The 18,931-nt window shown below is 35.6% G+C and overlaps 1 protein-coding gene across 5 annotated transcripts in view; it reads right to left on the reverse strand.

The window, feature by feature from the left end:
• DCAF6 (DDB1 and CUL4 associated factor 6) overlaps positions 1–18,931 on the reverse strand; it is a 170,757-nt gene that overhangs the window by 54,868 nt on the left and 96,958 nt on the right. For 2 of the 5 annotated variants that reach the window (XM_082832674.1, XM_082832673.1), the window contains one exon: positions 8,612–8,671. The exons of 2 other annotated variants lie outside the window; for them this stretch is intronic. In XM_082832674.1, the coding sequence (XP_082688800.1) occupies positions 8,612–8,671 (60 nt within the window). Of the gene's footprint in view, positions 1–8,611; positions 8,672–16,075; positions 16,247–18,931 lie in introns of all 5 variants that reach the window. One more of the 5 variants, XM_082832677.1, reaches the window with a different exon arrangement.

Here is an 18,931-nt window from a genome sequence, read left to right on the forward strand (position 1 = left end):
CAGGCTGTGCCTGGTTCCATTTTCCCTCTAATATTTAAAATGTATGGATTGAAATGTAGTAGTCATTTTACCTATGTTACCTAGGCTTTCTTTCCCTGTACTTCAGAACTGCTAGTCTTATACCCCTCTGTTCATAAAAGTCTTCTATTCCTAGTTCACTTTCAGTTTGGAGGGAGAACAGATAGAAAATAAGTAAAAATGCGTACCCCACATGGCACATAAACCCTGCCAAAATTCTCATCCAAGATTTTTCTTTTTATGACTGTTTCCTCACCTATATTCTCTATTAAAAAATCAAACCTGTCTGTCGTACTCTGACTGAATAAATGTGACTTCCAGATGAAAATGAACAAATGTAATAAAATGTGACTTCCAGATGAAATGATAAAATGTGACTTCCAGGTGAAAATGAACGAATGAGGTAGACAGCTTAGGAGAACACTGTCTTTAACCACTTTCCCCTCCAGCTACTGTCCTCCTTGCTTATCGTTTTGAAGTACTTTTCTTAATTCTCATCTCCATTGAGAAGTACTTTTCATCTTCTCCTACTCTCCTCTGGCCTCTATCAGCCAGGTGAAACTGCCCTCACTAATGACATTGATCACCTCCGTGTTGATTAATCTAGTGGAGAATTTTTAGAACCCATTTATACTTGACCTCTCAGCAGCAAATAGACAACTCTCTTGTATTTGAAAATTTCTCTTCTTTTGATCTCATGACATCACACTGTTCTACTTTACCTATTACCTCCCAATGTGGTTGCTACTTCTCCATCTCCTTTATCAGCTCTCCTCTAGCAAAATATTTAATTCTGGAATTTTTTCTGATTTTTTTTGAGATGTTTTAGATGTCTCACTTTTTACTTTCATCCTAGATGATTTCACCTACTTTCATACCTTCAATTATCATCTACATGCAGAAAATTCTCCAATTTACTTCTCTAGCTCTGCCATCTTTGCTAAATGCCACAACGATACAATCAACTGCCCAACAGACTTTCCTACTTGGATGCCTCACACAGATAACTCAAATCAACATATTCAAACTAAGTTTGTGATCTCCACCTCCTTCTATGTATCCTCTCCCATATATTCTTCCTTTTCCAGGGTCACCTATTCCAGGAAGTAGCCAATCAATTGTACTCAGTCAAAACTTGGGAGTTACCCTTGCAGCCCTAGAAATGTCACCTGCTAGTCTCTATTATTACCTTTCCCAAACCACCACAAATAAATGTATAATCTAAGTCAAAACACTGCATTTACTGTATAAAAACAGATTTAAGCTCTTCCCTGGTGGCGCAGTGGTTAAGAGTCCGCCTGCCGATGCAGGGGACACGGGTTCGTGCCCCGGTCCGGGGGGGTCCCGCACGCCGCGGAGCAGCTGGGCCCGTGAGCCATGGCCGCTGAGCCTGCGCATCCGGAGCCTGTGCTCCGCAGCGGGAGAGACCACAACTGTGAGAGGCCCGCGTACCGCAAAAAAACAAAACAAAACAAAAACAAAAAACAAAAACAGATTTAAGATACACCCTGACCCTGCTCCCTCCAAGCAGATTGCCATTGCTAAACCACACCCCCACATAGAAATTCCAGAGTTGTTACTGCAATTTATACTCTGGACTCCTCCTCAATCCTTTGCCTCGTTCATCAAATCCCATGTACTCTACATTTGAAATATGTCATGAACCTCTTTACATCTCTACCTTACTTCTATCATCAGGTCAAAATCCTTATTACCAGAAGAACCACCTAAGTGATTTATTAGTCTCTAATCAATTTTTCATACTCTATTCAGAACAAACCAGATCAGGCCATGTTCCCTCTTTTAAATCCTTCATTGGTTTCCTACTGTTCCTAAATTAAAATCTAAAACCTTATAAAAGTCTAAAAGGTCCTTCTCAGTCTGGACTCTACCTATCTCTTGAAGCCAGAGCAAACGCCAGCCATACTGGGACTCCTCTAGTCATTCTAATGTGATTATCTCAGAGCCTCTGCACACGCTATTCATGATCCCCTTTCCTCCCCTCCTTGACCTAACTTACTCATACTCATCTTTCAGATTGCAGCTAAAATGTCTCATCCTCAGGAATGCCTTATTTGGCCCCCTACCAGAAGAGACAGACTCATTCATATGCTCCCCACTGAACCTTACTTCCTCTTTTATAACACTTAGGACACTTGTATTTATTTTTCTCATCACCTGTCTTTACTGTTAGATGAAGCAAAGGACAGTGGTTATGATCACAGACACTGGAACCAGGCTGCTTGGATTTGAATCACATCTCTAACACAGACACACAGTGTGTGACCTTGGACAAGTTTCTTAACCTCTCTTTACCTCAGTTTCCTCATCTGAAAATGGGGATAATAATGGTACCTGTTGTATATGGCTTTGGTGAGGATTAAGTAAATAAACATATAAAAATTGCTCAAAGTAATGTTTGGCACAAAGAAAATGTAATGTAAGTGTCTATGTTGTTATTATTATGGTTAATCAACTCTATTATTATTATCATTATTATTAATCAACTCTGTTCCAAGCACAGGGAGCATTAACTTTATTCATTCATGCAAACTGGTGCCAAGCCCAGTATTTGCTACAAGGTAACAGGCATTTAATATGAGTTGAACTAATGAAACAGATATACAAATATGGCTCTACCACTTATTTCACTTGTCTTTACATATTTCTTGGAGTCTTGGTTTCTTCACCAGTAAAATGAGGATTACATTAGTATTCACCTCATTAAATTACAACAAATGAGATAATACATACAAAATTCTTAACACAGTGCCAGTTACATATTAAAAACTCAATAAATGTCAGTTATTTTTATCATAGACAATTCTGAGTTAGAAAACAATTTAACTAGAAATATAGATATTGATTTGGTTAGCAGGAGAGTGGAACAAGTAAGCATATGCAATAAAAATTAAATAGTGTTTAACTTCCAAAAGATGAAATACATCACTAATTTTAAGAACCTAGACTAGTAGTTGGGGAAAAGGGGATTAGCTACTTCATTCTAAGCAACTGAGTGATAACTAGTTCTAAGGAATATAAAAAAAAATCTAAATGAAGTCTGATTTCACTAACTTTATTTTCTAGAATTTAAAATACGACATATACAGAGGTAGTCCAGTGTGATGAATACTGAACTTATCTGTCCCACTAATACAGCAGTCTTCAATCATTTGATATTTATTTAATAAAAATTAGAGTTGTCAAAGTACATTTAATGGCAACTTAAAATATTGCTTGATGTACTATCATCAAGATGATATTATTAAAATAAAATTTCAACTTGGTGACAGTATATAATCTTTTTTTTTTTTTTTTTTTTTTGCGGTATGCAGGCCTCTCACTGTTGTGGCCTCTCCCGTTGCGGAGCAGGGGCTCCGGATGCGCAGGCTCAGCGGCCATGGCTCATGGGCCCAGCCGCTCCGCGGCATGTGGGATCTTCCCGGACCAGGGCACGAACCCGTGTCTCCTGCATCGGCGGGTGGACTCTCAACCACTGCGCCACCAGGGAAGCCCAGTATATAATCTTAAGGGAATAATACTTAATGCAAGACAGGTCCAGTTTTTCCATTCCCAATCTACCCTAGTAGGTTTAGTAAAATCTGTTTCACTGCTTTCTGATCATCCACAAGTCTCTTTCTGTGAGTAAACATTTTATTAATGTCAAAAGAAGTCTGTTTATATAAAATAATGGATAATTAGCATTTATGTTTCTAATGCCTACAAATTAGCATTTTTATTTCTTTAAATCTAGAGTAGAAAATGAGTGTCTGACAGATGCACAATTGCCTATAGGTGTAAGTTTCAAATTTAATGGCATTATCAACTTCCACTTAATGATTATCACTGTAAAATGAATATAAAGTAACTCGCTATAGTCATGGCCAAAATTTAAAACTCAGGCAAAATTAATTCCTCATATCCTCTCAAAAATTAAATGTTAAGATTATGGGTTTCTTTTGTTATTGTTGTTATTGTTAATAAAAGAAGGGGGAATTTCTGGCCTAAATATTTTTAACAGGAAAAATTTGTTAGTTTTAGTAAGAGGCAAGAGAAATATGTCCAAAGAGGATTTTCCCCCTTAAAATATAGTAGTTATAACAGAGATATAAATAAAAGGAAAATCAAAACTACTCATTAAAATATATTGTTCAAACTAAACAAAATGCATGACAGATATAACTGTGCTTATTCAAATACTTTCTAATTAGCACAGAAGGGTTGTCAATGTGTGTACCCACAGCCCTAAATTTGGAGAGTAGCGCAAAGTATTTTATCACAGGATAAAAACAATGTGCATGCTGTACACTTATTTCCCTATCATTTATTTCTTTAAAAACTATTTTGATAAAAGAAAATAAAAACTATTGAGGCAACCAGGCAGCTGCATTTATGGCCTTAAGGTTTACATTAAATATATTAGACAAAGTGTGGTGCTTTTTAAAAAAATTCAAGATAAATAAGCAAAAACACTGTTTGCAATCAACCAGTTCAATAATGTGTATATAATTGTTGAAAGCAAAGAAATCTTTTCAATGAAACAAGTCAATTACAATTTTAAAAATTTTATTAGTAACATGTTTAGCCTAGTAATCCCTCAAAATAAAGAAAATCTAGGACTTCCCTGGTGGCACAGTGGTTAAGAATCCACCTGCCAATGCAGGGGACAGGTTCTATCCCTGGTCCAGGAAGATCCCACATGCCACGGAGCAACTAAGCCTGTGCGCCACAAGTACTGAGCCTGTGCTCTAGAGCCCACGAGCCACAACTACTGAGCCTGCAAGCCACAACTACTGAAGCCCGCTCGCCTAGAGCTCGTGCTCCACAAAAGAGAAGCCACTGCAATAGAGAAGCCACCGCAATGAGAAGACATCGCACCGCAATGAAAAGCAGATCCCGCTCGCCGCAACTACAGAAAACCCCGCACGCAGCAACGAAGACCCAACACAGCCAAAAAATAAATCAAAAAAAAAAAAAAAAGAAAGAAAATCTATGAACTACTATGGGAAATTAAATTAAGCAACATGTAAAATAAAAGCACCTGGACAGCTGGAAGATGAATACTGTCAGGTAAATATAAAACTGAATTATCAATTAAAAAATATATTGTGTCTTTTAAAAGTATGAAAAAGACATTTAAAATATGCTTAAAATAATCATTAGAGATATATTCAGGAAAAAACTTATTAAATGTACTACTTTTTCCATTCTACAGGGTAAAATAGAGAACAAGGGTCTTGACAAAGATTAAAACTTGAAATAATAGCCTATCTGGGGACATCAACTATTCACTATACCTTTAACCTCTTCTACAAAGATTCTTATTTTATAAACATGCTCAGTTTTGAAATTGTAACTCCCTCCCAGACATTACCTTTTCTCTATCTTTTCATTCTTAATCGAGCTTATTGAAAGTCATCTACATCCCAATGTGTCCACTTTTTTAAAGAAATCTTTCTCCTCAAACCACTGCTATCTGGCTTTTGCCTCCACATATAACTGCAGTGCCGAAGCAGTCAGTAACCCACATAGTGCCAAATTCAAAAACATTTCTCTCTCCTTTCACTGCTTCACAATGCACTACTGACCAGTTCCTCCTTGAACTTTTCTTTTCTCCTGACGTTGGTTATGGCATTCTTTCTGCCCTATTTCTCTGATCATTCCTTTTCTGTCTCCTTAGCCAGATACTTTTCGCTGCTTCCTCCTTGTAGCATAGACTTTCCTCTTTTCCTAGACAATTTTATCTACTCTCGTGGTTTCAACTGTCATCTGTAAATTGACAATTCCTAATTTTTATCTCCATCTCAGGCTTCTCTGTTGACTTCCAGAAACATATCATATCTCCATCCAACTGTCTATGATATTTCTACATTTGGATGTCCAAAGGTACTTCAAACTCAACATATCAAGAAAATCGCATGTACCTTTTCCTCCCTATAACTGGCTGTTTCTCCTGAAATCCCTATCTTGGTTCAGTATTACTATCTATCACCCTATCAAGACACCTGGATATCATTCTCTCATTTTTAATAACTAATCAGTCTCAAAGTCCCATCAATTCTAGCTCTTAAATATTTTTTAAAATCTGTCTATTCTTCTCATTTCCCACTGCTATCACCTTAGATTGGACCCCTCATCATCTCTCACCTGGCCTACTGCAATAGCCTCTTATGTAGTCTTGCTGTTTTCAATTTTATTCCCTTCCAATCAGGCATCTATAAAGCTGCCAAAATGATCTAAGACATAAATCTGGTCATGTTTCTCCCAAGCTGGAATAATTTCTATAGCATCCCACTGCTTAAAGAATTGATTTACTCATTCATTCAACAAATATTTACTGTTTAATGAAAACAGATATGATGTTAGGCACTGAATATATTATAGTGAATGAAAACATTTAGAGAACACAGAGAAAGATAGGCAGTTAAACAAACAATCCCTTAAATAAACGTATGATTACAAATTTTGACAAATGCAATGAAGGAATATAGCAGGTCACAAAGAGAAAAAGAGGGGAGAACTATTTCAGATTAGAATGTCATATTACTTTTGGGAAAGTAATATCTAAGTGAGTTTTGATGAGTACAAGTTGCTAAAGGGAAAAGCATTTTTGGTAGAGGGAATACCATATACAAGAGATTTGAGAGGGAAACGAGCTTAGAGTGTTAGAAAAATTGAAAGAAGGCTTAATTGGCAAGAGCTTAGTGAGTGAGGGAAGGGGCCAGGTCATGTACAGCTCTGCAAGCCAAGTGGTATGGATTTAGATTGCCTAAGGGCAAATGCACACAGTTTAAAAGTTTTAGGCAGATGAAAGACATGATTAGATGTACATTTTTAAAAGTTCACTCTGGCTGTTGGTAGAGAAGAGATACAGCCTGAGTGGATGTGAGGAAAGCAGTTAAGAGGTTACTGCATTAGTCCAGGTGAGAAAGACAGTTGTGGGAAGTTTCTGTTAACTTGTATAGTAGAGGTTATCTTTAGGTAATATGAGCCTATAATGTAGAAGTCCCCAGTACTTTAAAAGATGTCATCCTGCTGAACAAAAAGGCATGTAAAAGCTCAGGATTTAATTCATTTGGATATACTGTCATTAGAACATTTCTGCTCAGAGAACTTATTGCAAAGCTACATTGATGACGGTCTATCATCATGCAGCTTCTGCCAAACCTATGCAATATCTGACCTTTTATATAACATCTCTACTCATATGACTAAAAGGCATATCACGCTTTACATGGCCAAAAAAATAAAGAACCTTTTGATTTCTGCCTCCGAACTAGTTTACCCTAGTAAATGGCACCATCATTTACCCAGGCATTGATGGCAAAAATATGGGAGTTATCCTATATTCTCATCTCTTTCTGTCATATGCCGTAACATATGTACATTAATTACCAACTTAAATATAATATTCAGTGTAATTCTATGGAAATTATTCTGTAAGATTAAATAAAATATGAATTTGGCTACAAACTCTCTGGTAGTATTTACATTCATATAGCCTTACCAAAAACAGATTATTTCATTAGAGGGCAGTTTTAAACAGTAGTAAAATATATTATAATATAGTGCTATAATTGTTTTATACCTTAATTATGCTTTACTGATAATACCTCTACAATAAATGTATAAAGATAAAGCACGCATAATTTCTTAGTTCTCAAATTCATTTACTAATTCATTCATTCATTCTCAAGAACAGAAAAATCTATAGCAAATATCTGTCAACTCAGGTCTATAAAGAATAGTAAGATCAGATGTACAGAAGTTTTCTAATTTGTTTCGAAATTAGTTTCTGAATAATTCTCTAAGAAGACAGTTAAAATTAGATCTATTTCACACTAAATAGGTACTTCCTCAATATTTCATTTCCCCGATACTGTTGACCTATGAGTCATCCTACATATGTAAACTTTTAGCCAACTAAAGCTTACGGCTCTAGTGCTAAGTTATTCTTTTTTAATTTTTTAAAAATATTTGTAAAATCTACTTCATCAGCCTCCGCTCAAGGCTTCAAGGTGGATTCTATACCTCTCCTACTTCAAAAGTGCAAGTGGAAGTGGAAGCTACTTTCCCTTCTGATTGGTGGCTTTGGAGCTTATCTCTGCATTCATAATTGTATTCCTTAAAGTTAAAGCTATCAGGAGTTTAACTACCAGATAAGTGAGACACAAAATCAAGTATCATTATTATAGCAATGCAGTAATACAGAACATTACTATGTTCAAATAACTTTTTCTAAATTAGCCACTAGGTAATATGCTAACCTCACATCCACAGTTCTACACAATTTTATGATAGCTAGAATTAAAAAAAGGATCGATATTATATCCATTATAATACCATTATAGGAAGAGATTCCAAAGTTGGCATAAAGGGCCAAAGGTAGAAATTAGCTTACACAGAAAATAATTTGTATAGGCCAAGGAGGCCCTTTGTGCATAATACCACCTAAGGTAATTCAGCCCACAAAATACGGACTATCAGACCATAATCAAAATGAAATGCTTTGAAAAAGTGAGAGAGAGCTTGGTTTATGCATTGCCATAAAACTATGGATGGATGGGCATAGCGCATCTCCTGTTGCACGCACCCTGTTGCTCGTCAAGTGACATGGATCCGAGCTGTTTGTTAACCACAGAAGAAGGAGAATCTGAAACAAAAATGAGATTTCAACTTAAAAGTAAGCAGCAGAAAACTGCACAGCAATGTTATGATCATCTCTAAGCTTAAGAAACAAATGTATAAGGTTGGGGAATAGAAGTAAGTACTGTGGTGTGTTTCCCAAGCAGTGAGTAAGCAGGGCCATGTGCTTAAGATATGTTATTCCAGGCAAGCGTTTAGCAACTTTGAGAATGAGTTGAGAAAATATTCTTCTACTTCCATGCATATACCTTTTATCAAATTCATTTAGCACAGGCACAAGGTGCAAGGTAGATAAAATAGAAACAGTGTATCTCCCTCGCTAAGGGAAGACTCCTTGATCTTCTCAAACCCTCTCTCCAGCTCCTCAAGATGGCTTTAATTTTGGATTGGAGGATTCAGAGCCTGAAATAAGATGTTCACTACACTTAGCTAGATGTTATCTTGAGCTGAAAAAAGAGCTCCAGTGAAGATTTATGACAAAGAAAATAGTTTATAAGAGAAATATTCAATGAAGTAATTACCATTACAGAAACATAGATGACTTTTAAAACTCTGTGGTATGTTGTGCATGTTAAAACTGTACTGTGAAGGCTTAGGTTTCTTTAGGTGCCCGGTGAGAAAAGGAAAAGAGAGGCAACGAGAAGGCTTATGGTCTGGGCTTCATGCTTTCCACCTTGGCTTCAAACAGAACATTTTATTTTTATCCTTTGGATTTCTATGTACAATAATTTGTTTTATAAATAAATGGGTTCTATTGCTTGAAAAACACTGGTATAATGAAAGGCAGCATGATAAAATGGAAAAGCACCGGTCTAGAGTTATTCAGTGTTGATTCCAACCCTGGTTTGACAATAATTAGCTATGTGACAGAGGACAAGTCCCATTTTTAGATCCAACACTCTCCTTCCTTCCTGGTCATCCTAGGGACCTGGTAACTAAGAAAGGCACTAGGGAACAGAAGGAGGTGGCTACTATTCCTGGCTTGGGTTCTAGTGTGCTAGTGAAGCTACAGGAAGAGGGAAAATGTGGATAGCAAGCATAGCTCTCTACTAACTGTAAGAATAATTCCTAGTTTCTAACAGCCTATGCTCTGTTCATAGCAAATGCTGTTAATAAAACAAAAACTCTGCACTTTTGACTGATCGGTTTCTATTCATAGTGGCACATTATTCCCCCAAATGTAAATATTTTGATTTAAGAGTGTCCTTAACTCAATAGCTAAGAGTTTCTTAAATATCCTTGATTCTCAGCAATTTTATACCACTTGACTGCTTCAGTCTGTACACTTTAAAAAGTCTGAATTCTGCTACTGGGACTACTGGTATCAATCTTAAATTGTCTACCTTCTGAGATAACCAGTGTGCTCATAGATTTTTGTATTACTAGATTTTGATAAAGCATGATCATTATTTAAATAATAGCTTTTACTTAAAGTATCCTTACTTATCACCTCTTCATCAGAATATTCAGCTCAACAAATCTGTATTATAGAAAAAAGAAAGCAGGAATGATAGTATTTTATTCGGTTCCCTAATCTAGCCATGCTTTGCTTTGCTTTTCTAAGACTTCTCAAATATCCATCTCAGAGTTAGATACAACATTCCTATCTATGTTCTTTTTGAAGAGCAGATGAGTCAGTCTTTAGAGACAAACAAAATTATATTCTTTAAGAAAAACAATAAAAATGTGACTCACAGTGAAATAAATATTGGAAAATCTTCCTAGAAAGCCTCTTATGAAATATTTTTTATCCCTTTGGATTTGTTATACATTTCATTATACTCTCATTAAGAACCCTCAGAAAAGTAATAACTCTCCAAGCAATCTTTTTTCAAATATTTAATATTTTCATGAATATTATGGAACGTACAAATCTTATTAAAGTGCATGTTATGTAAGCTTTTAAATAAAACACATTGAGAAAGGATCTAGAATGCTATCATCTCCACAAAATTGTGTGTTTTCAAACTCTTGAAGTATTTAAAATATTAACAAAGTTTAGGTTAAGACAAAAAGATATTAAGCTAAAAGGGCTTCTGTTTTGGTTTTTACAGTCTGTCACAGATATCGTGTATATCTGGGGAGTTGTCGTTCTTTCCATGTTGAAGACCAATCTTTAAGAAGAAATCCTTCTTGATCATTGCTTCCACTCTATTTTTAATTTTGGATACCATGCAACTGTTTTTGGAAGGATTACTTTCCTGTCACATAAAACATTTGAAGTAAAATGTTTCTATATCACTAGATATTCAGAAATACAATACCCATATCTTCCAACTTACAGAAATATTTCCAAATGTTAACACAATAATCATCAGAATATCTAATATTAAAAAGACAAACAAGTATTAGTTCAATGCTGATTGCTTCAGTGTTTGCATACTCTATTCCATCTTTCTGTGAAATGTCTTCTAGAAAGCACTATCACAAAATAAAAATCTGACCATATGGTCCAATGATAATTTATTACAAAATGCAATACAGTTGGTCAGCCTATTGGAAATATCTTAGATTATTATTATTTTTAAAGTAGAGATAAACTTTAAGCAAAAGCTCCTTCAGTCTAAGCTCAAGGTGTCTCATGGTTAATTACTGTGTATCTCCAAAAATTTCGTGTTTTAGTTTTGAGAAAATTCTTTAGCCCCTTGACATCTGAACTTTTTCAACTGTAGAAAAAAATAAGGAATTATAATCTAAGTAACAAGAACTCTTTAGTCAGACTCCCTGGGTTCAAATCTGGCTTTCCTACTCAGTAATACTGTAACCGTGGGCAAGTTATTTAACGTCTCTAAGTCTCAGTTTCTCCATCTGTAGAATGGGGATAATTACAATATCTACCACATACTGTTCTTGCGAAGATTTAATGAGATAATCCATGTAAACTACTTAGACAGCATATATGTTATTACTTGCTTGTTTTTCAGAAACATGGTGTTGAACGAAAAATGATGATAGGAGGCTGTTCTGAAAAACATGGAGCATGGTCCCGCATTTAAAGTGCCAAGAGCCCCATCACTGTTTTGCTCAGGACCCTATCATTCAAAGTAGTTAAGAAGTACTTGCAGAACTATGTCAACATTACATCTGATTTACTAACTGCGTATGTTATTATAATCACTAAAAACCTGGGTCAAACGCATCCGTTTGAGAAGAGCTACGTGTAACTGACATCACGGACACTGTGGGGAACTGGATGTTGTATAGAACCTGCTTGCACAGGACAGGGTAAGTGCTGATTTTTTCCAATATGGCTCAGTTTTGAAAAGCCCTTTAAAATATTCACCAATGTTTTATACCCTTTAAGGGGTATAAAATTTACTTTTTTCTTTTCCAATCGGCAAAACCGTGCCATAAAGTGAAAAAACAGTTCCTACCTGACACCCTCTCTAGGCTGGCTCCATGCTCCAGTGGGGCTCTGTGGTGGTTGGGCCAGTACCAGCAGACTCCACAGGGTGTTGTCACTCTGAGCAGGAGCCAGCAACCCATGACTTCAGGGGACCTGAAATGGAAAAAAAGAGTTGGGTTTAAAATCAGCCATATGCTGAATGCCTCTGCCATAGCTGTTTACGGCATTCATCTGATAAACATACATACAGCTCATTCAAAACCCTGAACGCGGGCTTCCCTGGTGGCGCAGTGGGTGGGAGTCCGCCTGCCGATGCAGGGGACACGGGTTCGTGCCCCGGTCTGGGAAGATTCCACATGCCGTGGAGCGGCTGGGCCCGTGAGCCATGGCCGCTGAGCCTGCGCGTCCGGAGCCTGTGCTCCGCAACGGAGAGGCCACAACAGTGAGAGGCCCGCACGTACCGGAAATAAAAAAAAAAAAATACCCTGAATGCTATCAACCTTACATGGCCATAAAATGAGGACATCTTGAGGTAGTAAGTTAAAGTCACTATAATTAAGATAGTCCATTACTATGTGTACTGTTCTAGTTAGGAGTATAAAAACTTTATACAGTATTCTCTATCCCATTCTTATGCCATCTCTATAAATTATGGCAGGCCACGCTACTTAAATAAATCAATAATTGGGAAACTGAGGCATAAAGCAGCCAAACGACCTGCCCAAGGTCATTTGTCATAGGGCCAGGGACAAGAACTCAGTCAGTCTAACACCCAGGCAGTGATCTGATGAAGGCAAATTCATCTCTTTATGATTAAAAAAAGAAAAAAAAATGGAAGACTAGAAATGAGTTGTGATGTATTTCCTAAAAGCCTAGAAAAAAGTGCACTTTTTAAAAAAAACTAAACTGAAAATATTTTTAAAACATATATACACTGACTTTGAAAAATAAAAAGTTTGGAAATTAGCTATGAATAATTATCATTAACAGGTGTCAAAAATTCTTTTAGAGGAGTGGTTTTCAAAGTGTGCTTCAGAGAGCAGAGGTGGCTTGGGGGTGGCAAGAAGGACAGGAGTTGGGTTGTCATTTCTTAACTCTCTTTATGTTCAATCACAACAGTGTCACTTTTATGTATTTTATATTAGAACTTCTCCATGAAATTCTGATTTCACAGCTGAAAAGAAGGGGGGGAAACCATTGTTTAAACATACCTTAACATCTATCTTATTTAGCTCATTTTAAATAGCACTTGGCGCCTTGGAATGATGTTTTAGTTTCCAACTGCCAAGAAATATTGCCATCACGCGCCTTCCCATTTGATCTCATTAAAATGTAGATTATTTCTATAAAATGGCTTGATGGCTTGATCCCATTTTCCTACAGAAATTAGGTATTAGGCAGATTCATCTTACACTTAGCCTTTCACAAAATATTCTCATGAGTCCTATATTTTGAAAAGAGAATGAAGTATTTATCAGACAATGTAATCATTCAGAAATTCTACACTTGTTAAAATTTCTTGGTTTCCAAATCACATTAATGGCTCCTTTGAATATCTTATACCTAAAAGGCTTCAATAGGTGAGAAAATGACAGAAGTATCATTTATTGACAGTATCATCACTTGCTGACACTGTGAAGACAACAACATATAATGGGAAAATGTTTTATGAGAATTGCAGTCTTCTAGTGTTAAAAAGTTAAAATCTAGAATGTTAATTCTGTGCTATTCTATATTGATGATTTTAGTAGTAACATCTAGCATGAGTGAATGGATCAATTAATGTCCATAATATACATACACAAAATTGTATTCATACATCATGAAGTATAAGAAACTGTTTTGCTAATTGTTATTCAAATAAAACCTATCTCCCTGTTGAATTTCATAAATTTAATTCCTATTCTGTATTTTTATAATTTGAATGTTTTGAAATGAAGAATTTTGCATTAAGTCAACTCATCTTTCCTCGCATCCAAAATTTACTAAATGGACAAAATATATATACTTTATTAGTTGCCCTTTGTAACAAACTAACAATACATTATTTAACTGTTCTTAAAGTTTTTAATTACCAAATAGTGTTCCTAACATATGAGGATAGAATAAGATAAAAGTAACACTAACAAATGAACCCAGGCCATGTTACAGGTTAGACTTACTAGGGGTCTCATATGAATGCTATGTTAAAAGCGTATGACATAGATGACGTATTTCACCTTGTAGGTGAAGGGAGCAACATACACTGAGTGACAGCACTAAGGGCCTCTAATATTGGTCCACGTGGGCAGCCTCAGCAGCCCAAGTAAGTTGTTTAATAACAAAATTAAGATAACATGTTTCTCAACTTCAAAACTGGCAAGGCATCTAACTCAAATTTGGCTTTTTAAAATATACTGGTTATCAAACTAGGCACTATTTAATAAGAATGATGCTTAGAGTTGGGAAAAGAGCATCTTATTTTACAAAGACCATATAATCACACTAAACCTTTCTGATTCTATAAAGAACTTGCTTTGATTCAAATTGATAAACTAGATACAAAGACTGAGTGTCAATATTTTCCTAATGTCCACAATGTACATTTCCCTACTGATAATGTAGACAGTTTTGCTTTATACTCAAATTCACTTTAATACTTGGTTTGTTATCTGCTAAATTTCAGTATTTAAAAAATATTTATACATGTAGGGATATTTTATCTTCCTTCTTATTGTTTTATATGTTGTATATTTTTACTTTTAAAACCCCTGAGCTAGAGTTTTATACACAGCACAAAATCATAGCAAAATTTTTATTATTAAATGTCACAACTGTAATCTAATCAAACTTTCTTGTGAGTTTTAAGTATAGGAAAAGATTTCCCTATAGTAAGAAAAAAAAAAAAAACCGACAGAGAGAGAGACATCTTCTTTGCTTGACTGATATTCTCTCTATTAATATAACACTAAGTTAAAAATCAGGTCCATAATTTGTTCCAAACATCACACCTATATTGCAGTTATTTAAATCTATTTTTTTTCACCATGGTATTATATAATATGCTTTTATTACCACAGCACTTAGTGGAACAGATATTTATAAACTGGAGGTTGTCCAGTTCTACCAATAAACAGATTAATTCCAAGTAATTTAATCAGAGTTCTCCAAGTGATTAATTCCCAACTCATCACTCCTTAGGGTGCCAAAACAAAGTGTATCAAAGTAGTATAATCTCGTTAGTATGATAGCACTTACTATAGTACCTATAGTACAGGATACATAGTATCTACTATCCATCTTGAAAGAATTAAGTTGACAGATTATTTTATGTGATATCTTTCACTAATTCTTTCAACAAATGTTTATTGAGCATCATGAGCTTTTTGGCCATAAAAAAAAACTTGAGCCACTAAAATACTCAATGAAAAAGAGAGTGACACAGATTATTACTGTCTTATCAGAGTTTTATCACATAAAAACAGGAACATAAAACTGGAATATTTTTGTTGCCCAGTATACCAGAAAGTTGATTATGTGTAGGAGGAATAAGTAAGCAAATATTGAAAATTTTCAAATAATTACAGAAGGGGATGATTGAGTCAGCATGCTAGAACAGCCAAACAACATTATAATTCTAAAATCTATCAGTACTAGGTTTATATGGGAATAGAAATACTGGTTAACTTTCAAAGCAAAAAAAAAGAAAGAAGAGGAGCTAGGAGCCATAAGTACAGTTATCATCTCAGCATATAGGAAATTTCAACAGAACTATCAATGCAGGCTCTAAGTTCACTAGATTATCACATAGTATCTCATTAGCCATAAAAGTAATAAATATTTGCCCTTCTCTAAAACTACAAATAAAATAATGGACTATTTTATATTTGTCTCTCTAGCAAGTGCTGCTGCCAATCTGTCCCTCTAGGATGTGATGGTAAATTTCACCATATGCAAGAAACGGAGGGAGAAGCTGCAAGCGCATCAGCTTTCTTTGGAAGGGGAAAAGGGAAGCATCTTATTACACAGCAGCAGTGTTAAAAAACCAACTCTACGAGCTGCTTAAGGACACTGGACATTAATAACCTGAAGCCTGAGGGTCCTGTGAAGAGCCCTCACGAGAAGACTGATCAGAAGTGGAAGGCTGTTGCTGGGTACGCACAGCTAGCTCCTGCTGCCTCTGCTGCTCAGCCTTCTTAAGCCTCAGTTGTTGCAGGCGCTTACGGAGCAAAGCTATCTCAGGCCCCCTTAGAAATTCTGACACAGATAGGAAAAGAAAGGTGAAAAGATAGTAATAAAACAGAACATAGTAAGAATCTGATTATACATTAAAGACAGAAGGGTATAAATAAAACACATGTCTCATAGAGGAATACTGAAAACAAATTACTCCAAAAAATTACTGATCATTAAATTATGAAAAACTATACATACTTACACACCCAAATGCTTCTATTTAACTATGACGAATTAGACACATAGAGTTCTCTAAGAGTATTTAAGTAATTAAACGGAATGAGAGTAAAGTCTTCCATAAGCAAAAGTGAACATTGCTTTCCTAATTGCATCTCTTTTTACAATACTAAGAAAAATTGAAAAATATCAGTTACCTCATTTACTCTATATACAAAAACTACTAATTTCAATCAAATAATAATTAAGATTATGAAAAGGTTATGCATTTGGAAATAACTCTTGAAATTTATTAGTAGAGAGCCCTTTAAAAAATAAAAGTTTTACATTTTTCAGCTAAAATGTTTCTTTTTATGTTGGAATTATCATTTACTTTTTCTTTTGAGCTGAAAAATATTTACATAATCTTTAACATTTTCTTAAACTTTATCTGAGGCAGTGGTCACAGATAAAAAATAAAAATAGTATAACATGAAATTCTGCAGAGAATACTGAGTACCTACTAGGTACGAGGCATTGTTTTAGGCTCTGGGGATAAATAAAACATTGAACAAAAAAATAGTCCCTACTCATTTGTTCTGAGAGGAAAACAGACATCACTGCACACATACACACACATATATAATATACATGTATGCCTTTATCTGTGTCAAGTAGGGATAATTGCTATGAAGTAAATTGGGCAGGGTAAGGTCAGGGTGATGAAGATTGTGGGGGAGTGGTTGTTGTTTTATGTATGGTCGTAAGGGAAGGCTTCTCCTCCTAAGATGATTTTTGAACAAAGACCTCAAGGATGTGAGGGAGTAAACCACATGGATATCTGGAGGAAGAGTGTTCCAGGCAAAGGAAAGAGCAAACACTAATGTTCAGAGGGGGAAGTATATCTGGATGTGGGATATATACTACAGGTAACGGCAGAAAAATTTGCTGATAGTTTAGATGCAGAGTGATCCCAAAGTTTTTGGTGTAGATAACAGGAAAAATGGAGTTGCCGTTTATTGTGATGGGAAGAATAGAGAAGGAGCAGGTAGTATTAGAGGGAAGAAAAAAACTAACAGATATCCGAGTGGAGAAACTGAGTAGGGACTCACTGTAATAGGCTGGAATTCACCAGGAAATGTGGATGTCACTGATGATGTTACTTTAAGCCACATTAAGAGAGTAAGTGATAATAAAGAAGTCTAAGAACTAAATTCTGGGACACTTCAGTGTTTAAGAGAAGGAAGAACAGGAAGAGTAAGGAGAATCCAGTGAGGAGGCTGGAGAACTGAGTGAGCCAAGTTTTGTAAGCTCAGTGATGAAAGTGTGTCAAGAAGGATGAAGTAAGCAGCTGTGTCTGCTGATACAATGAAAAAGATACTGACCAAGAACTAACCACAATGAAGACTTTGACAAGAGCCGTTTCAGTGAAGTCACAGGGGCCAAAACCTGGCTGGAACAGGTTCAAGAGAAAGGGGAAGTAAAGAAGTAGAGGGACAAAGCATATATACTTTTTCTAGAAGTTTTGCTGCCAGTGGGGAACAGAGAAATCGGCTGATTTTTGGTGGGAGAACAGAATCAAGGGAGGTTTGTTTGTCTTAGTTTGGGAGATAATTCATATGTTTGTATGCTGATGGACAATGTTTAATTGGGAGGAGGAAGAAAGATAATGAATGAGAAGTGGGCAAATGTGGGAATGATGTCCTTGAGTAGACCAAAGGAGGTGAATTACAGTGGATAAGAGGAGGAATTGGCTTTAGATAGGTGCAGAAAAATGTCATCCACTCTAACCAAAGAGGAGGCAGAGTATATGAGTAGAGATTAGTTGTAGATTTGATGGAGGGAGCACATGGAATTTCTCTCACTGACACTGACAGCAAATTATACAAACTACCAAATAACTTTCAGCCTCTTTTATATAGATTATAAGAGTGTAAAATTTGGTTTGTTGTTTCAGAATCAATCATGCCAGAGACACTAACCTCTTGTTACCATGTCCCCTATTTATAAAGAATTTTATTCAATTGGCAGTTAAGGTTTAACAATTCAAGTGTCATCATAGTCTCTCATTGCTAGTTCCTCCTAGAAAATTCTCCAGTACCAAGTAGGATAGTATTCATTAACAAATAAATTGTGACGCTCAATAGTATAATGCCTTCTTTTTAGGTATATACATATCCCATAGTTACTGTCAGCATAGTAGTAACACTTTTAGCAACATAAAATAAAGCATTATTATGCAGCCATAAAGTTTGTCATTTTATACTTCAAAAGAAATTACCATAAAGAGAGAGATTACAGATATGTCAAGTTTTGCTAAGAAAACTGGAAAAAAAAAATCACAAAAAATTCACCCAACTTCATGGTTGTTTCAAACCCTCTCTCTTGCACTGCCAAATGTTTTATGTCTCCATCCTAGACCCACTAGGTGATGTAGCAAATCAATAGCAGGCTCTAAATATAAGCAGTGGTGCTCTGTAACTTGGAAAATTAAGATTTAGTTACCAAAAAAAAAAAAAGATTTAGTTATGATAATGTCATGAACCATTA

Source organism: Leucopleurus acutus (assembly GCF_964270905.1).
Source record: "Leucopleurus acutus genome assembly, chromosome: 2".
NCBI classification, from domain to species: domain Eukaryota; kingdom Metazoa; phylum Chordata; class Mammalia; order Artiodactyla; family Delphinidae; genus Leucopleurus; species Leucopleurus acutus.